We start from the raw sequence: 21062 nt of genomic DNA, 5'->3' as shown, positions 1-21062 counted from the left end.
ATGTGTGCTCAAAATGTATCTTGAACACACATATTTAACTGTGTATAAGCTCATAACCATGGAACTGAAATATTGTGAATTTTGCAGCTTGGGCCCCATATGAATGTGGTCTAATTAAAATCAATTAATGTCTAACAAATAATCATGAGCATTGCTGCCACACATTCTAGAAGGGCTTGAAAAGGCTCAACCCCCGTTTTTGGTCTATTTTTTTTTATTACAATTTTCATGACATTCAACTTGTTATTAAGATTGATATTTACCAAAAATAAGTTAATGTAAAGTAACAAAACCTCCATGTCCAATAATTCACCTACAACTACTCAGGCTGGACAGCAGGATAACTTTAAGGTCATTTAACATTATAAAACAATATTACATAGTAAAACAAAAACAGTAAACCAAGTTACATTTCTTCTGGAAAACAGGTCGTATAATTATCACATAGACAAATGTAATACTATTCTGCATGCTCGTCTAATATGTGACATGATGTATACAGTGTGCTGTATATGCTCAGATCTCTGGCAGAAGTGCAACAAATGTATAGTAGATCACTAGGAATGTTAGTGAAGAGGAACAGTTCTTCATTCTTCAAATGCATTAACGATTTCCATAACACCGTCTTTATAATCAAATTTACTTGTAGAGGAGTTTAGTTGTTGGTTGACATTTATATAGTCAATCCAATACACAAACATTTATAGATATTCCATTTACATGGGCAGTTCAAAGTGCTTTACAAAAACTTATACTATTTACTATACATACAGGCTACTGAAATTGGAATTGAATAATTTGAAAGACAAAAATCTCAGTTTGTTCTCAGATATTCAGAAGAAAGAACTGCAGGACTCAGGTGAGGGGTGGCCCTGCATTGGTGGCATTTGATGAGTCCATACTGGATTCAGTCGTACTTTCCGTACTTTTGGGCCTGTCCTCCTCACCCCTGTGGTTTGGCGTGCCCACACTGGCACCAGCCGGACTTTCCATACTTTCGGCCCTGTCCTCCTCACCCCCCTCATTTGGCGAGCCCACACTGGAGTCAGCTGTACTTGCCGGACTTTCGGGACTGTCCTCCTCACCCCTGTGGTTTGGCGTGCCCATGCCGGAATCAGCCGGACTTGCTGGACTTTCGGGCCTGTCCTCCTCACCCCTCTCATTTAACGAGCCAACACTGGGGTCAGCCATACTTGCCGGACTTTCGGCACTGTCCTCACCCCTCTGGTTTGGCAAGCCCACCCTGGAGTCAGACGGACTTTCCGTGCTTTCGGGACTGTCCTCCTGACCCCTCTCATTTAACAAGCCGACACTGGGGTCAGCCATTCTTGCCGGACTTTCGGCACTGTCCTCCTCACCCCTGTGGTTTGGTGAGCCCACGCTGGAATCAGCCAGATTTTCTGTACTTTCGGGTCTGTCCTCCTCACCCCTCTCATTTGGCGAGCCCACACTGGAGTCAGCTGTACTTGCCGGACTTTCCAAACTTTCGGCGCTGTCCTCCTCTCCCCTCTGGTTTGGCGAGCCCATGCCGGAGTCAGCCATACTTGCTGGACTCTCGGGCCTGTCCACACTAAGGTCACACAGGACCAGAAAGGAGGACTCCTCTCCCTCAGGGGTGATGTTGAACACAGGCTGCAGCTTCACACTGCGGCACAACGCAAACCTGTGCATCACAGCATCGGTGGCAGTGTTGTAGAACGTCAGGTGCTCCTTCTTATAGTCAAGGAACAAGCCGATGAAGGAGACATCCTGCTCTCTCACTGGGATGGAAACATCGTTTTGCAGCACAGCCAGCAGACCTGCATCCGACTCCAGCATTAAGGACAGCTTCTGGTGTCCCAGTTGGGACGTCCCAGCCTGCCTGCCTTCCTCCTCTTCCTCATCTCCCTCCTCTTTCTCCTCTTCCACCACACCCACCGCCCAGCTCCGACATCCTCGCACGTCCACCTCCCAGTAGTGCTGACCAGATTCAAAAAGCTGTTCAGCCAGGACACGCAGTCGGGTATTCTGAAGTTGGTTTGGTTGACCTTTCCTCCGCAGATCCTTGGCAAAGACAGTCACCTGTCTCTTATTCTCAGATACTCTCAGCTTTTCATGTGCTGTAGTTGTGTCAAATGTGATGACGTCAGCAACTGTTCAAAAGGAGATGGTGATTAATTTGTCAGCAGGATATCAGTTTTATGTTGATGATAGAGTTGCTAGAGATAGAGATAGTAGATATTCCATGTGTTTCAGTTCATTATAGAGTAGCAAGTTCACCTAAGTGGTTTTAATTATCAATAGTGTCCACCACAAGGCAATAGGCTATAAACTGATAACCCCACATATTTTATATATTCTTAGGATTTAATTATCCCTCTCAACATTTTTTCCACCAGTACAGGGTTGTTGACAAATATGTTTGAATTATTAACATATTTAATTATGCTTACATTCCAATGGGTTTTGCAGACAAGCCTTGCTCTTCGTAAAGATAACTTCAACAGATTTCTCCAATGATCTCAGTCTGAGATTGTCAAACTTAGGCTCCTTCTCCCAGTCCACAAAACTCTTTTCAATGATTTCAATTCTAAAATCAATGCACAGATATTATCACAGTGGTAACAAAAATAATCTGATTTGATTTAAAAACAACTGATAATTGCCACAGATAATAGACATTTTCTCAGTGTAAATTAATGCTGTCCCCTCATCTAAATGACATTAAATTATGCTGACCTTTTTTCCTGTTCCAGGCATTCCTTCTATGAAGAGAAAAAATGTATTAGGAGGAGCATTGTTGAAGGACTACAATTGCATTGAAATGACCCTTTTATGTTCCAGGACATAATTTAATATGTGTATATTAGTGCCTATAGGTTCTGTGTTAAGTGTCATTACACCTATTAGGCCCTTATTCAGCTATTTCTATTATATATTCTTACTGGATAGGTTATTTATTCTTGGTAAACCCTTAACAAACTAGTGGTCTTGATCTAAGGTTATCAATATGTAGCCTAGCATGGATCAAAATAGAAACTTTATAGCCTTCTAATATTGGTATAATAGGCCTACTATTCTGTCAATACTGTAAGTCACATATCGGTGTCTAACTCTCTATTTTGATCTATAGGCTATGCATGTACTAAATTATACGAAATGTATTATTAGACTATTGATGATTATATCTGACTATGATTATAACTGATTATTAATTATTTTAAAAAAAAACACAGACACACACGAACACACAGCGGCAGGGCTTTGCCCATAAATACCCTGAGAGCTAGTAAACTTCTACTTTTGCTGCCTTATATAACACCTGAGTGGTAGTAGCAATGGACATTTACCAGCACATTGTTCGGGTCCTGATCTATCTGGCTCCGAAGCTCCTGTAGTTTCTCATGGACGTCTTCTATCTCCTGATGATTCTCTCCATATTGCTTGATATCACGGAGTTCTGCCTTCATGTGGTCCTTCTGTGCGTCTAAGAGTTTGAAGGCCTGTATTTTGTTTTCCTCCAGCATGTCTTTAAGTTCCTTGAATTGATCTTCTACGTTTTCTTTGGATTTACTGAAGTTGTTCTATATAAAGAGAAATGAGAGGCTGAATAGAATTCACAAGCTGATATGGGTAGAATGATTTAAAATAGGCTGTTTAAATCCAGGTGAGTTCTCATATGAGTTTGGCTAATTTTCAGCTAAAATTAATCCTTACCTCTATAAGATCATGTCTGTTTTTGATTGATGCTTCTGAAACAAAATGGGCTTGCTTCCCGATATCTTTCATCAGTTTTTTGAGGTTCTTCATAAGTTCGTCCTAAAAAAACAGCAATAATAATTTTGCTAAAATGAAATACAAATCCACAGTAGGCCTAGGCCTATTTGCTTAACGATACGTCAATGCACATCGACTTTAGGCAAAACTATAATATTTTCCACTCTGTTTAGAAGCTGACAAAAAATATCTCACCATTGCTTTCTTGACTGCGTCTGTAAGACTTGATAACTCATGGTGGCGGTGTACTTCGCTAGTCAAGCAGTGGTCGCACAGCGCCATTCCACATTCCAGGCAGAATACAATCAATGCCCGTTGATGAATGTTGCAGGGAGTGCTGGTTCTCATAATTGCAACAGAGGAGCGTCTTGAAGACGGCGTTGAAGTAGTCTGTTGAGTGCTGATGCTTACAGATGCCATAGAGGAGCGTCTTGAAGACAGCGTTGAAGTTGCCTGCAGCGTGCTGGTGCTCGCAGATGCGACAGAGGAGCGTCTTGAAGACGGTGTTGAAATTGCCTGCTGAGTGCTGCTGCTTGCAGAGGGGGGTCTTGAAGACGGTGTTGAAGTTGCTTGTTGAATGCTGATGCTCGCAGATGAGACAGAGGAGCGTCTTGAAGACGGGGCTGAAGTTGCTTGTTGAGTGCTGATGCTCACAGATGGGACGGAGGGGGGTCTTGAAGACGGTGTTGAAGTTGCCTGTTGACGCCTGAAAGCCTTAAAAATCGACATTGTGTGTCCTCCTAGAAGAACGAGAACAAGTGACACTGAATGACAGCGCTACTACAGCATTTATCTTTCTGGAAGGAACGCAAGACAACCAGTAGCCTAGTTTGGCATTAATTACAATGCAAAACGTCACAGTCTCTTTTCCGGGAAGAAGGCGAGGCTACTTTCTTGAGAGTCCTGTTTTGGATGGAATTTGTTATGATGTGTTATGCAAATATATTTTTTGAGGTTATTATAGACCCCTGTTTTGCCAGGCTTGTTCATTGTCATCCTCTATAGAATTTATTTAAGTTTCCAACATAACTACACCAAACCTTTTTTTTTTTAAAGACAGTGATCAAACCCTCACCTGTAGGAAACAATGCATCTGACAACTTCCAGTGAAAGGTGTGTCTATATAGCCTAAGATTCTTCAGAACACTGTTACCAATGCTCTTCCAAATTCTGCCTTAAGATGACAGCTATTACTCTGTGTTATGACATCATGTAAGGCATACGACAGCAAACATTTTTGAATACAGTATTCAACCATCATTCCCAGGGAAGTATTTCAGTGCCTAAATGAGTTACTACTGTGCCGGTGATTGCATGCTACAGAGAGAAAAAAGGAATCAGAGTGAAACCTCTATTAATGCATTTAATTCAACTCTGATTTACAGGTTACAAAATGCTCTGAGAGCATTCCAGTTTGCAGTCTTAGAACAAACAAAAAAAACACACGTTAACAAAATGCAACCCTTGCAACATGGTAGTGAAGTGTCAAGTTAACAGTAAATCAAAGAAATGAGCCGGAATACAGGTGCGTATTACCCTTTAAACTAAGTAACTGTGCTAAAACAGTGATTCTCATTTATCCCTGTCCACATATGCCTTCAAGGCTATCACTAGGTAGGGTGGACAGTGAATGATTTAATTATTTGTTATCCAAGATTAGGAGTAATGGTAGTCAACGGGTGAGATGTCTAAACAGTACCGGAGTAAAGATTGGCCGGTCATTAACCGAACACAAAATAAAAGATTTGTGAGGTCAGTCCTCAGGGCTTGTATGGCACTGGTCTGTGACTTGGCAGCTTCCAGACAGATTTCACACCACATAGCCTACATCTTTGCACAGATTACATGAGAAAAGGAGACGGTCACCCACATTTGTTGTTGCTTGTGGACAATGATACAAAGCACATCTTGGTTTAAAAAGAATTCAAACAGGAAATCACAGAATAAGCAGGTAATTGTGTGTAAAGGTTCAACAGCACAACAGGAACTTGACATTAATTAAGTCATCCCCACTTGAAAATTCCCATGACCAAATGATGACAACATTCCTTCAACATGACCCATGCCTGCAGAAACATGGTCAGGAATGACTGCAATGAATCTGGTAGCTATGGGTAACATAGTGCACAATGAAAAAGCAAGTTTGTAAGGAAAGCTTGGTATGTCTTGGGGTAAACTATATAAAATGTGGACAAATAGGCCCAATGACCAAGCAAACATTTCAGGGTTGTTTTATTCTCTGAACTAGTTTAAAAGAAGAACTGTGTTTGAGATGAGCTGACTACACTTGTTGAAGAATATGTTTGCCATTATAAGCGACTCATGGTCACATAGTCTGTGGGCATATGGGTGATGAACAGTTACCACAGACGTGCATTCGTTGTGCATGAATTGACATATATTTGCACACATAGTTCAGGCATTACACAGAGTGAACGGACATGTTCTTATAGGGCATGTTCTCTGGAGTATTTCCAGCATGCATAATAGTCTCCTCTGGTTCAGAGGTTTACAGGTATGAGAGCTACTGATATGGGACACTCAATGAACCCCTTATCAGTGACATAGCCCAGAGTGAATCCTGAGGACAGTCATTTGCTCTAGTCAGAAAGCACATCAATGCTAAATTAGTTGATTTCCACACAAACCAACCGTATGTTTGTTTGTTTGTTTGTTTTAACACACCAATTACAGTTTCCTCTCTAAAAACATACAAATTTGATTGTTATACTTCATTTAAACAGTGCCAACAAAAGGAACATTTCTTTGGCTTCTATCCTGGGCAGCGTTTCTTAAGAGAACAGTTAAAAAAAAAAAAAAAAAGCAGGGAGAACACTGGGATATTGGGCCAAAACAGTTTCAAAACATTTAGCTGTGGTCATCACAAATAGTAAGGTGCAGCTACACAGGACTGACATTGCTCTCAAACTAGAAGGTACCACTACTTGGCAGCGGAGTAGACAAACCCCTACACCTCACTGGATTTCTAGACATCCAGTCAAAAGCCATCATGGCCAACAGGGAAGATACACATTATAAATACCACATTACTAAGCTGTTTTCCTATGGAAAGGAGGCTGTGTGTGTATGTGTGTGTGTGTGCGTGTCTCTCCTCAACTTCCAGTGGTGTGAGCCAGTCAGACGACTCCAGACGAATCCAACATAGTCTGATCCCTGAAGGCCTGTCCCCATCAGCCTGCTCGTGTCTACCCATGATAAAGCCCGGGGCCCCATTACCATGCAGGGGCCCCCACACACTCCAGCCGCCTCAGCGCGGAGAGGCTGAGCTCAGAGGTCAGACAGGTGTGGCTGGGCAGGGCGGAGAGAGTGCTGGGGCCCTGGCACCTCAGTTGATGGCCCCGTCGCCGTCGTCATCGGAGACCTGGTCCATGGGGATGGCGCGCGTGTGGCTGGCACGGACGCTGGTGAGCAGCGGGCAGGAGGAGATGAGGTTGGCCACGCCCACCAGGCTGACCCCTGAGCTGTCCAGGTTGATCTGGCTGAGCTGGGTCTGGCGCAGGGACTTCAGCCCTGCGGGTCGAAGGGGCAGAGGGTTAGGGACTGGACTGGGCAGTTATGTTGATGCCCACCTGGCCTGTGAGACTGCAGGTCGAATGCTCACCATGGTCTGTGATGCGCGTTCTGCTGAGGTTGAGCTTCACCAGCTCTGAGCAGTGGATCAGGCCTCTCCTTACCACCGTGTCTCCCACTTGAGTACTGGCCAGGCCCAGCACCTGCAACACAAACATCAGGGAACACAGCAATATTGATTATTAGAATATGGTGAGACACTGGTCAGACATGTTATTTAAATAAAAGCACAGGAAACAGCTTGAGCTATATTTAAAAATGTGAAGATCCTAACTGTGTAATTCTGATTTTTGTATTCCCATTTACCGTATTTTCCGGACTATAAGTCACACTTTTTTTCATAGTTTGGCTGGCCCTGCGACTTATAGTCAGGTGTGACTATAATATGTTTTTGAATAATTCCAAAATGAAAGAGGAGTAATCATTACTGTCTACAGCTGTCTACAGCTACAGATGGGTGGCCATTCACGCCTTCTCATCATTAATATTAACATGTTGGCCTCTGTGTCTAGTTACAGCCTCTGTCTGTTCTTGGTCTTGGATTTTGTGAATACATTTCTGAATAACTGCGACTTATAGTCAGGTGCGACTTATATACCGTAATTTCCCGACTATTAGCCGCGGCTTATACATTGATTTTGCAAAATTTCTTCAGCTATGAGGTTAATACACAGGGACAGTTAATATGGTATCAATATGGTTTTGTTTCTTTTAACTTGCATAAAACACTGCCCCGCGGCTTATACACAATGCGGCTTATATGAGGGAAATTACTGTATGGCTTTTTCCTCTTCATGAGGCATTTTTTGACAGTTGCGACTTATACTCCGGTGCGACTTATATTCCGGAAAATACGGTAGTGAGAGGGTGAGGGCTGTTTGTTGTGTACCTGCAGATGTGGCAGGCGTGTGATGAGGGCGGCCACCCCGCGGCTGGTGACGGCGCAGCGGTCCAGACACAGCTCCAGCAGCTCCTGCAGGCTGGCCAGAGACGGCAGCCCCGCGTCACTCACCTGCGTGTTGCACAGCGAGAGCTTCTTCAGCCTGAGGGCACAAACAGGGACATGGGACAGGAGAGATTTACTGTGTGTCTGTGTGTGTGTGACACCAAGAATTTCACCAAGAGCTGAGAAAGTTCTACAAAGTCTTAGTCAGACTGAAGCACAAATGGGAACATAGGAGGGGGAGGATGATGGCAAAACTTTTTTGTGTGAATGTGTTTGTATACATGCCTGAGAGAGAAGGAGAGAGAGAGAGAGACATAGAGATAAAAGCGAAACACCTGATCTGCTATTGCCCTGTTCAAATGTGTGTGTATGTGTGTAAGCGTTCTGACAGTGTATCACCAGACCTGGTCATGGCAGCCAGCTGGGTGACTCCTTGGTCAGTGACGTGGGTGTAGTCAGTCAGGTCCAGCTCTGACAGCATGGTGAGCCGGGACAGGAAGACCAGCCCGCTGTCCGTCACACAGTGTCTGCCCGGCAAAGTCAGCTGAGTTAGCCGCAGACCTACATGTACAAGTAGAGGGCAGACAGAAAGACACACACACACACACACACACACACACACACACACACACACACACACACACACACACACACACACACACACACACACACACACACACACACACACACACACACACACACACACACACACACACACACACACACACACACACAAAAAGTGTGTCCTTCAGAATCAGAGTATCCTTAAGTTATGCTACATTTATTACAGAGAAACACAAAAACAGTCAGAAGGCCAAAGGTCATCTCACTCAAAGCACCAGGCACAGCCTCAAATAGAATGGGTTTGGTGTAGTAAAACACTCACAGCCTCAATTAGAATGGGTATGGTGTAGTAAAACACTCACAGACACACAGACACACACACACACACACACACACATATACACACACCTGAGATGAGCTCCAGTGTGCGGTTCCCATCGGTGATGGGGATGCCAGCCAGACTGAGGGCAGACAGGGTGGAATGGGCTGCCAGGTGCTGCAGAGAATCCTCCCTCACGCCCGTGCCATCCAAGTGGAGCGTCTGCAGACAGCGCAGCCCAGCCAGGGCCGACACATCTGCTACCTGAGGAGCACAGCACACCTGAGCAGCTGACCTACAATTCCGCGTTCTGACCATCAGTGACCCTCAAAGCGTCCACACTTACGCGCAAACGCAAACGTATCTGGACAGTTAAAGCAATCATCTCTCCATGTGCTTTGTACAAAGTCAAAGTTTAGTCACAAGGAGTAACTAGGAATGGGACAGCACCCTGTGTTGTCATTTTGATTACAGGAACAGATACATACAGTTATGTTCAAATAAATAGTTTGCGTTGCATAGTCAACCAAGTCAATGGGGTGACATTGAAAATGCAGTTTCCGAAGCAAAACAGGAACTGTGGAATGAAGTCTGCTCATTTCACACCTGTTCATCAGTGCCAGAAGTAGGTTAACTATGCAAAGCAGATGTGCAGCAGTTACACACCTTGATCACATTTTTTGAGTAGCACCTCAAAAAGATCCTCATATCGGCCTTCACTTATGCAGCCAAAAACAGACATAGCCATTAACACAGGATACAGTTTGGATAGTGACTCATCGTTAATGTTGGATATCTATCTAAATTTGATCCAAGGTGTTCCTATATATAATATTTTTCTGGTAAGCCTAAATGAAACTGCATTTCATTGCTTGACAGCACTGCCAATAGTTGGGCTACAATGTTGACATTAAAATAATTTTGTCGTCATGTGAATCCAATCGAAAGGAGGATTTATCTTTTTGTAGCATAATCCTTCTGGTTGATATGTCTACATAGCCAAAATATCTTTCTAGAGAAGTTGGAAGTCTGCTCGTTTTTGCGTAGTAGCGTTAGGCAAACTTTGATGTGAAAATGCTTGGTTGCTAATCAAAATGCATACAGGTTGGCAGGTCTACAGTAACCAAAAACTTGGTCTTGCAGTAACCTGCAACTAAATACTAGCTCAGTGAGGTTGAGGAGAAAAATGTCTGAAAAACACTACAGTTTTTTTAACAGACTAATATGCCTTTTCTTTGCATCCTGTTAAAAAAATGTAACCTGATAAAACACTTGTTAACAATATGATTTAGAATGTTTCCACTACATATGAAATACAGAAATAAAAACTATTAAAACGAGTTTTCACTTTTTTTAAAACACACTGCTATTTTGCGTACTGTATACCTTAAACACTGCTAATAAACTGTGCTGAAAATGACAGGGTCTGGAGTCCACTGGCCTTACTGAGGCTGTGTGGTTGAAATGGGATTGTCGGCCTGTGTGAATGTTGGTTTGTATGTGCAAGCATGTGATCACATCAGTCTGAAGTGTGTGTACTACCAACCTTGGTGTGTTTAACGCTGAGCAGGCGCAGCTGAGGCGTGCAGGAGGGCAGCTCGGCTAGCGTGGCCTCGGTGATGGCCGTCTGGTTCAGACTGAGCTGGATGAGGGAGGAGGGGGCCGAGCGCAGGTACAGCACCATGCCGCAATCGCTTACTTTGGTCTGATCCAGCGCCAGGAAGGACAGACACTTGAGACCTGTCCACAAACAACACAGCAGGCCAAAACAGGAGAGTCAAGAGTGACAAAAGGTGAAACCGAGAACGTGAGAGCAAACGGAGAAAGGGATAGATATACAGATATGTATAAAGCAAGTGGAAGTAAAACAGAATAACGGATTGTACAATTGCAAACTTATTGACTTTGACAGAATAGCCATTAGCATTATGGCTGCATTAAACTGTAGACAAACTACAGTACCTGTGATATGCTGCAGGCAGCAGTCCGTCAGCTTGGTGCAGGAAGACAAGTTAAGGTGCTGGAGTTTCAGCAAGCTGGATAGGACCGAGAGCCCAGAGTCTAGGGTACAAACACACACACACACACACACAGAGAGCAAACCCACGTGAGCTAAGTTCCACTGAAACCAGACAACCAATCCTTAGCCTTGGGCTTTTACCGTCTTCACCAGCTGTGCTGGATGCAACACTCATACACATGATTTAGAGGCCTTTCATATTCAACGAAAACTATACAGACTATGCACCCTAATCCCTCAACCCATTTGCACTTGCGTTGCGTTAACGAAATGTTAACATGTCTCCATAGCATGCGTTGACTCTTAGACACCACCCCAATCCCAGTCTCTCCAGCCCCAGTCAGAGGACTCGTCCCTACGGCTTGCCCCGGCTTGCCTGTGATGAGTGGGGAGTTGACCAGGCTGAGGTGCTTGAGGGCGGTGAAGGCTCGCAGCTGCCTCAGCAGCTCGTTGGTGGAGTACGAGTAGCTGTTGAGCACGAGCTTCTGCAGCGGGCAGCCGAAGAAGAGCTCCAGCGTGCGCGGCCGCAACAGCCTCTCGCGGGCCATGTGGCCCAGCAGCAGCTCAGCCAGCTCCGGGGTCAGGCCCGCCAGACTGCTGCTGTACTGCATACTGGGAGCTGAGGGAGAGAGAGAGAGAGAGAGAGAGAGAGAGAGAGAGAGAGAGAGAGAGAGAGAGAGAGAGAGAGAGAGAGAGAGAGACAGAGAGAGAGAGAGAGAGAGAGAGAGAGAGAGAGAGAGAGAATGAGAGAGAGAGAGAGTTTTTTTTACATGAGATTCACATGCAATTGAACTGAATAATAATGAGACACCACCAACACACAAACAGCACCACCAGCACACAACAGACCCAGCCTGTGTTCAAAAGACTAACCCTTTGACTAACCTTTCCTGGTTTTGACATGACATTTCTGCTGTGATGAATTGCTTCAATTACTTGAAGTTGGGAATAACTCACAAAGGAAATGAAAGGGCAGAACTTGTTCTTCTTCAGTAGTTGATATTCATTGTCGATAATAAATGACAGATTTGAAATTGTCCATTCACTGTGCTGACTCATATACCACGGATGGCTTACCTTATATAGACCAGACAAGTAGTAAGGGTAATGAAATTATGCAGGAAATAACCTTTGGGGTTAACAAGAAACCAACTTCGCATTAATACTGGTCTGGTAGGAAAGAATCCAGGAAGTTGGTTTTGAGATAACTGAGATGACTCAGATAACAGATGTGCCAAATATACATAGGTCAAAATTAAGTAGAATAAATTAGAGAGAAGGAAACAGACAAACAGAAGTCAACAAACAGGCTTTTTCTCAATTCACGTGTCATACACAATTAAGCATCGGCACTGGGCAGGGAGTGCCTTAATCTAATCAGACCGCAGGGACATTCTTTTGGACATCTTACCAGTCATGAGCGTGACAGTTGCACGTGTAGCCATAACACAGAGGGATGGCACCGAGGGCGTCCTGAAGGGCTTCTTCGGGGGGGAGGGGTGCCCCTGTTGTGCCCGCGGGTCCTCCTGGTGCGCTGCCCTCTCCAGGCGCTGCACTGCCGCCTGCCCGGCTGCACCTGGCAACACCTGGGGCTCCTCTGGGTCTGCTGGGTCGTCCGCTTCAGCTTCCCTACACACACACAGGTGCAAACGCAAGTAAGGATAGATCTCGGGGTCAGCTGATTCAATCTGGATTTGATCAAAGTACCCTGAGGCTGTGTAATTTACTGAGCAGCTCTTTTTCTTGGCATCAATCCAAATAGGCCAGTGAACTACCAGTAAAAAGGCAACTTGCGTTGGAGCCCAACGGCCAGGGGACAAGAAAAGCAAACAATGCAGTTCTTCTACATTAAATCTTCAAACTCATTTTGATGATACGCCGACTATGGAGAACAGTGTCTCTTAAGCCCTATTCGTACGGGATTAGTATTACCTGGGGACCGTTGGTAATTTTCAAATTACCGCCCCACCTCTGTGTTACTTGCAGCGCATTCACACGGGATAAGCAAAGTCTGTAATTGACTATTTTCACTGACATTACACGTCGTATATGTTGTATCCTAACATCCGAAAACAATGCAGAAAGTAGAAAAGATAGGCAATTGCAATAACAATCACTGAGATACAGAGTCTGTGTTTGGCGAAATACAGTAGGTAATTTGTGGTGGAAGTTTTACTTTACGAATTACAGACATGGCACATTCGCACGGGACTAAGATCTCAGGCATCCTCCGCAATTATCACAAATCACCAAAGGTCCACAGGGAATACTAATCCCATGCGAATAGGGCTTTACATTGCCGATGTGCATGCCAAATGCCTGGGATTGCACTATGAAATTGGGTACACCTTGGGTAAATGGGTAAAATTGGAGAGGGGAACACCCTCCAATGCATTACATTATAGCGAGAAAATTTGTTGTGCCTGAAACGTTTCAAGTCATTATATATAATGAAATAAAGGCCAGGCCCAGGCCTGGGGCAGAGGGCTGTGGTATAAGGAAGTTCAAACCAATGACACACACAATGCACGCCCTCATGTGTACCAACAAACATGCATAAATTAATGTAAAACCACATATTTCTGAACTTGTATTTCCAGTTCAAGATTTTGATTTATTTTTGTCCTGCACTTGCGGGAATCAGTGCTCACCTGAGGCGATTTCCGTGATCAGGCCATCGATGCCGCGGCTCCAGAAGCCCTCTGCCACGGTTCTCAGGGAAAAAGGGCAATCGCGGCAGACCTGCAGAGGCCAAGAAGCAGAGGACCTGTTATACTCTAGAATATTCTCTGCAAACAATTCCAACCTGACAGCAAAGGCCAACCAACCCCTACACACACACACAGGTAATATAACACACATGCCTCTCAGTGGCATTCTGCTTTCCTCCTCAGCACCCTGTAAAGAGCTCCTCCACACAGATAGCCCCGACACATTAGCCGTAAGGGCGTGAGGATAGACGATCTGTGGATAGAAGTGGACTCTGCACGGACTCTGGATCAGGGTAAAACTGGGACAACCCCGGCCATTCACCTCTTTCTCAACCTCTACCTTTTCTGCCCTCTCTTCCCCAGCGGCATTCTACCCGCTCGCTTCATAATAGCTCCCACACATGCCAGGAGATTTAGAAACATGAGGACCTCTGGTTTGAGCCTTCCTCTGCACTACCTAGAAGCAGGTGTCTAGCAGCCCCATGCCAATGAGACAGTCCCAGGAAAGCACAAGCTGGTGAGCAGTTTACCGTTGAGCAGGTAGTGGGGGTCAGCCTCCTCTTCTGGACGCTCCTCATCCTCGGAGCTTCCGCCGTCCTCAACGTCGCCTGGCACCAACTTGTGGCCTCGACCTAAAAGATTGGAGTGTGTTAATGTGGCACATGGGTCACTCCATGTCAAATCAGACAGAATGCAGAAAAATGGTTGTGGCAGCATCTCCGATTGTGCTCAAAGTTTGACTACATGATGTTAGGTCCAAAATTTTCTTCCATTCCAACGTTTTTTCATTAAAAAAAAAATCACATTGATTTACCATAGATTTAACACTCTCAAAAATGCCCCATCATTGAGGCCATGTTTGGACATTAATATCTTAAAAGGCTTCATTCCAAGCCTGCCCAGACTTAGTAGGATGGGAGACAAACATGTTTTCAGAATGACCATTACAAGTCTGTACTGCATGCCCATGCTCTTTATATGAGGCCCTACATTTGGAATAACATGCAGAACTGGTGATATTGAGGTGTTGTTAAGTCATGTTTTGTACCCACATAGACAATTAATCAATCACAATTTTGTTTGCAAATACAATACACTATTTGCGGTCTCCTCAACAAATACACATGAAGATATTAAGGATAGAAGTGTGATATGATTATCTGGTCATTCTCGGAGAAGCCTCCCTGTAACACCTCCTCTCCAGACTACACACGTTCTCTCACCCCAGAAGTGTGACGGGCCTGAGAGCGGCGGCCCCACGCCCGGGATGCCGGCGTAGCCCAGTGCCTCCTCCCACAGCTGGTTTGGCAGTGGAGGAGGAAGGCCCGGGTGCGCCTCCTGCTCCTCCTCTGCAGCTGGCACCTCTCTGGGCAAAGGGGCTGGTTGGTGGTCAGGGGCAGGGATGAGGACAGGGACGGGGGCAGGGGCAGGGGCAGGCGGTGGCGTAGGCTCCTCCTGGGGCTGCCTCAGGGCGAGTCGGGGTGCTGGGCTGGGTGGGTCGGCGGGCGTCTCTGGAGGAGTGGTCTGGATGCAGAGGGCAGCGTTGGGCGTGAGACCCAGGGAGCGCAGAGAGCAGGCGAGCTCGGCCTCGCCGAAGCGCTTTCGTGGGAACCCCTGGAGCAAGGAAAAGGTGGGCAGGGAAGGGTGGCGTCCGGCAATGTGCTCCACCACGAGGCGAAGGGGGGCATCGGCTGGGAAGCGCTCCCGCATGGACTCCCCAGAGGGCAAGCGGATCTATCTCAGCCCAGGACCACAAACACAAGACAGAAGACAGGGACAAGGACTACAAATTAAACACAGCCATGAAGTGAAAGGCTGAAGAACATCACAAAGCAGCAATAAGCTTGCGTGGCCATACCTACAGTATACGTCACCAGCTGGTAGGCTAACTCATAGCTGACTAAAGAACTGCACAGCAGTCAATGAAGCAGCTATAAAAAAAGTTGCTCTGGCCTACTTATATGAATCACATTTACCACTTTAAATAACATGGGTTGAACATAGCAAGAAGGACAGAACATGTGTGCTGACCTCTAAGACCATCTGCAGAAGTGAGCTAATGCTGCATGAACCATGTGTTAGGCTTTGCCCTCACCATCAGAATGCAGTGGTTGTCCACGCTGGTCTGGACGCGGCCGCCCAGCCTCTGGGCCTGGACACCGGCACCGGCACCGGGCGCCTCCGCAGCGGCGTCAGGATGACTCTTCTCCTGCAGGATACGCCGGTCCTCAGCAATCCGCTTCAGCACCAGCTCACGCTCCTGGAGAAAGCACACAAGGATGTGGGGTGGCATTCAATCTTCATTACTCCGTGGCTTCTTATTAAGAAATGAATGAATGGCAAACATTTTAAAGCAACTAAAATCAGAATGGACAGATTAAGGCAATCAGAATATGCTGCTTATACAGCATGCTTATACAGCAGGACATTATCTTAATCGGGTTGATATTGGAGTATTCATTATTTTTGTATGTGTACACTTCACTTACACCCTAAAAAAGTGTGAAGTGTAAAAATAACTTCGAAACACACTTCGAAAGCTGTTTTGTTGTAACTTAGGTTTAGTGCACAACTACAATTACTATTTTAATGAAACATCTCATGTAGGCTTAGCCTTTATCTAGAAACACATTTTTACAAGAGGGTGAATTCAGTTGTGTGAAAAGTCTGAAAACTGAAAAGCTGCTCTGCAGACAATTTCAGAGAGAAATTATATGATAGGCTGTAGTCAGTTCAGTTGGTATACTATACAGGCTGGCTTCACTTTTAACTGCCATTGACATCTTGCATCTAATAAGGTTAGTTTTGACACTGCGGTACAAGGTCCACTCTTTAGTGAGTGCTCTGCGAAAGAGGGAATTATGGGTAGACTCAAGCTGTTGATCTGAGTCACACCAACCAATAACTCTTCTCCGATCCTCTCAGTAGATCCCGTCCAAGTTCAGTTCAACTTGTTAACAAAACTTCTGGACTTACAAAAGAGGACTACTTAAAAAGGAAACATTTAGAGCACAAGCAGAGGCCTAATTCAGTAAGAACAACTCTCAAGTCTATGACCACAACAAAGTACTGTAAATGTAACTATAATGTGTTTGCACTGCAGATACTTTTGCTTTCAGATCACATTTTTAATCACAAACTCAATTTTTGATTGAAACATTTGCACTAAAAAGTTCTTGCAGCTTGCACGTTCAAGTAACATCTCCACAGTGGCAATATTCCACAAGGGCTCTGGCAAAAGGTTGGACCACTACTGGTTCCTCACCTGTTTCTTCTGCTTCTTCTCTGCCCGCGCCACCTCGGCTCCTCGCAGCCTCTGCTGCTCCTCAAAGTTGCTGCGGTCTTGCCTGATGCGCAGGTCCAGCGGCGGGGGCTCAGCGAACGAGCCCGGAGCCGGAGCTTGAGCTGGCAAGGGGCCCAGTGTCAGGGAGGCACCTGTGGACACATCCAGAGTTGAGAGCAGAGTGTGGAGGAGGCTGGACTTAAAAAGCAGCTATTGAGCAGTAGTGTTTGCCATGAGATGTTGTTTATGTTTGAAGGTTCTGGGAGATTGTGGGATTGAGTGTAAAATCAGGTATTTAATATGACATGACAATTTCATGTGGCTCAGGGTTAGATATGACAACAAGTGTTGCACTGTCTAATATCAATGTTTATTGGTGTACTATCAGAAGGAAAGAGGCCAAGGGCTGTAGGCAAGAAAAGGAGGCCACTATTTTGGGGGAAAAATATTACAATATATATATACATAAAAAATACAAAACACTACTTTTTCAGTGTAGATTTCAAGTTGAAGTACTGTACTGAACACGCAACTTGGGGCGGCACACTCAAGCTCTTACAATGCTTGCATTTAATGATTTTTGAAGAGATTACAAACTTTTAGTGGATTCATTTGCTAGGCTCATCTTTTTGTGGCCTGTAGCGGAAATAAAATCTTCAGCTACAACTACTAATAAAAAAAGACCAGCCTTTGAGAAAACAAACTGAAACAAACTGACGAGGAGTGAAACATTTTAAATGAATCATTCAAATGATCATCATACAAACACACCAACCTGTTCTCTCTGGGCTGTCGTGTGTGGTATCCTGAAGTGACGGGTTCTCTTTGGGTGGATTGAAAGCAGAGAAAGCTGTGCCTGTAGGCTGGCTGGGCTGTTTCACCAGTTTGTGTCTAGGACTTCCAGCTTGCAGCAACCTGGAGGCAACAATGCAATTACTGGCAACACCATACAGAGCTGGTCAATAGGTACTTAGCTTTTATCAAAAAGGATTGCAGAGGAGGCTGACACTTCAGGCCATACTACACCTCGCAGTAACTATCTAAATGCACAGCAAATTTGTAATCCAGTATTACATACTATAAGGGCTCTAGTGTATATCAATCCCAGCTCACCATTCTGCAGCCTCTGGCACTGAAAAGTGTCCTGCTTGCACCGCTGCCTGAATCTGGTCTTCACTGAAGCCCATCTCAACAAGGGTGCGGAAAAACTCCCCGATAGTCTACAGCCGAGGACACAACGAGAAATGGAGGGCATGACAACTGACAACTGCTTAAATGAAAACTTGAGAGGGCTCAATAAATACATCACACAGACACAGACACAGACACACACACACACACACACAATGTATCAACACACAGAGACGGACGACGGGTGTATGTGACGATCATTGTTTCTCGAGATCAACAGCAGCCTGCTACTCAATGGTAGTGGTCAGCAATGGTCCTACTGACATAGAAGAATGCCATTAACGTTTAGCCTCGTTTACACTTCAATATGCACATTTGCCAAAGGTTGGTAGGCCTATATGTATTCCCTGGCTAGGGTGACATTAGAGATATCTACAATTAAGGGGTCAGCGAATCAACAGAGTTCACATTGATTATTGAAGTGTATTATGGCTGAAGTCCCAAACATCGGTCTGTCTATCAACTTCATAGATAAGTGTTAGCTAGCAAAGCATGTAAGTGTTTGACTTACATAGCTGATGGCTAATGTAAACATTAACATAACTTCTCTCCCTGACAGCTTGGTGGTTTAGTTCATTAACGTCACCATAGCTGCTACCTCGAAAGTAATGTTTAACTCAAGTGGCTTTCTCTTGCGATTGTATAAAAACGTACAAGGGATAAACGTTACCATAAGATAACGTTGAGTGTTGTTATAATCAGCTAACATAAACGTTAACATGTATGATCCAGCTGAATCTGCGACAACACCAGCAGAACCTCTAAATAACATTAACAGTAATTTATTAACATGTTAGGTACAAATTAGTTAAGCAAGTGGCTATAAGTTGAGAAACGTTCAGATACCTGCTAACGTTACCTAGCTAGTAAACATGTCGCTAACGTTTGCTAGCTATCAAATGAGTTAGCTAAACATATAGTTTCATTTTAAGTAATCCTCACTCTAGTCACTGCAATTAACGTACAGTTCTGATATACAACAATGTTAACGTTAGTGAACGACTAACGTTACAGTTAGCTAGCACTGGCTAACAAGACCTACTTAACAGCTAACGTTAGCTGTTGTAACCAATGCAAAGTAGCATCGCAACGTTAGCTGTGATAGCAGGCGGACATCGGTTAGTTAACATTAGCTAAAATGATGTTCAGACTGTTACTTGACAGACTTTGAAGTTGGATTTAGCTACAACGTTATTTCCAAAACTAAGCCTTTTCGATGACGTCACCTACCCCTGTTTGCAAAAAGAAATGTCATTTTATTGTTTTGGCTAGCTAGCATAACATTACATGGATGAAAGATACAGTCTAGTGGGTTTTAACGTTATCTGGTTTAATCTCACCGGAGAGGAATCCATGCGTACTACACTCGGTTTCCTCTAATGTTTAAGGAGAAGGTAAATATGGCAACTTGCTGCGTTGATTGTCTTATTTGCTCACTAGCTCAAAAAGCTAGTTCAAGCATCAATTTGCTTTGCCAGTCAACATTTGCAAGTTTCGTCCACTTCGCGTGACCACTGAATCCAGTAGTTATGATTGACTGTATAGGACACGCCCCTTGCACGGTAATTACGTATCCCTTGAACTCACAGAGCTCCGCTGTTACCCTAGGAAAGAAATAACTGTCACTTATTCTTAAACTCAAGAAAAGAAAAGTAGGAAATCAAATCAGATCAACTCATTTTAACAGTAAAATATATAGCCTATGCTAAGGCCTACAACGTGTTTTCTGAAATCTACAAGAACCTGAAAGGCGGTGTCCTCTAAAATAATGACCTCTGATTTAGGCTATTCTAGGCTACTACGTGTGCATAGGCCTACCGTAGTTTTATTTTGACAAAGACAACAATTAAGGCTTCATTAAATTTTCTTTATGAAGGTGGAGTAGAAGGCCAGGCCTGGCCTAAGGCCTACTCAGTATTTGGACAGTGAAGCAGTAAACAGCCGAAAGCTAGAGTGTCAGTGTAGCCTAGGGCTACAGTATATAGTTCAAATGCAGACAGGCAATACTATTCATCATCTATTTGCCTGCAAGCACATATCCAAAATACAGTAGCCTAGGTAGGCTATGGACTGCATTGCCCATCTATTTGGAAAACCACTGACAATGTTTAATAAACTGGCATTTGGTTTACTAAGTGTAGTATATTGTAATCTTCCATGATTTATAGCCTACCTGTTCACATTAACACCTGCCATAATTTGTTGTTTTATGATGGATGTTTTTATGGCCAACTAGTTTTGATAAAAATCTACAAGTTTTTACTGTCTGACTGTGCATAGTCATCAAAGATAGCCTACCTCAGTTCTAGCAAGCTTTTATCAATGCAAACGTGACTGTTTTATTTTCCCTAAGCAAATGCTGGATTTTGCTGTAGCTCAGGCCGAAAACTTGCACATTTAGGCTATCTCTCCTGCTTCCTGTCCACATTTGCTGGAGCCAATCAAACTAGCTTATCCACCAGGCGCACCTGGATTGTATGTCTGATTCGTTTAAGGGCTGTAGCAATACTATATGTTGGATTTGTTTTGTGAACAGAACAGACAGAACACCATTCATGGGTTTTATCAGGTCCCTTTACACAGGTGTATAAAATCAAGCACCTTTATTATGAATGCAGCCTGCATGGTGCTTGATTAACACACCTGTGGGAATGGACCTAATAAAACACATGGATAGTTCC

The 21062-nt window shown here is 44.4% G+C and overlaps 2 protein-coding genes across 2 annotated transcripts; both read right to left on the bottom strand.

Moving 5' to 3' along the window:
* Positions 1-80: 80 nt before the first annotated feature.
* On the bottom strand, positions 81-4586 carry LOC134066419 (pyrin-like). Its single transcript, XM_062521762.1, has 6 exons — positions 3952-4586; positions 3697-3798; positions 3330-3563; positions 2719-2744; positions 2433-2569; positions 81-2132 (listed from the first exon to the last, which is right to left on the bottom strand). The coding sequence occupies exons 1-6, from the start codon at positions 4483-4485 to the stop codon at positions 856-858; spliced, it is 2310 nt and encodes a 769-aa protein (XP_062377746.1). The 5' UTR covers positions 4486-4586; the 3' UTR covers positions 81-855.
* Positions 4587-5105: 519 nt separating this feature from the next.
* si:ch73-173p19.1 (uncharacterized) lies at positions 5106-19900 on the bottom strand. The gene is made up of 17 exons (XM_062521046.1): positions 19722-19900; positions 18304-18410; positions 17966-18105; positions 17173-17342; positions 16003-16167; positions 15131-15641; positions 14438-14539; positions 13848-13938; positions 12608-12825; positions 11573-11815; positions 11139-11237; positions 10723-10916; positions 9266-9440; positions 8698-8854; positions 8237-8390; positions 7379-7490; positions 5106-7287 (listed from the first exon to the last, which is right to left on the bottom strand). The coding sequence occupies exons 1-17, from the start codon at positions 19734-19736 to the stop codon at positions 7103-7105; spliced, it is 2838 nt and encodes a 945-aa protein (XP_062377030.1). The 5' UTR covers positions 19737-19900; the 3' UTR covers positions 5106-7102.
* Positions 19901-21062: the final 1162 nt, after the last annotated feature.

The sequence above is a fragment of the Sardina pilchardus genome, chromosome 19, assembly GCF_963854185.1.
Source record: "Sardina pilchardus chromosome 19, fSarPil1.1, whole genome shotgun sequence".
Classification (NCBI taxonomy): Eukaryota; Metazoa; Chordata; class Actinopteri; order Clupeiformes; family Clupeidae; genus Sardina; species Sardina pilchardus.
The sequence above is the reverse complement of the archived record's forward strand: the minus strand, read 5'-3'. Positions and strand labels throughout refer to the sequence as shown.

Coding starts and splice junctions, on each gene's coding strand:
- LOC134066419 (XM_062521762.1), bottom strand. CDS start 4,485: ATGTCGATTTTTAAGGCTTTCAGGCGTCAACAGGCAACTTCAACACCG. Junction 2,745..3,329: donor AGGACCCGAACAATGTGCTG/GTAAATGTCCAT, acceptor TTCTCTTCATAG/AAGGAATGCCTGGAACAGGA. Junction 2,570..2,718: donor TGCCTGGAACAGGAAAAAAG/GTCAGCATAATT, acceptor CATTGATTTTAG/AATTGAAATCATTGAAAAGA.
- si:ch73-173p19.1 (XM_062521046.1), bottom strand. Junction 11,816..12,607: donor AACTGTCACGCTCATGACTG/GTAAGATGTCCA, acceptor TCTCTCCCTCAG/CTCCCAGTATGCAGTACAGC. Junction 7,288..7,378: donor AACGCGCATCACAGACCATG/GTGAGCATTCGA, acceptor TTCGACCCGCAG/GGCTGAAGTCCCTGCGCCAG.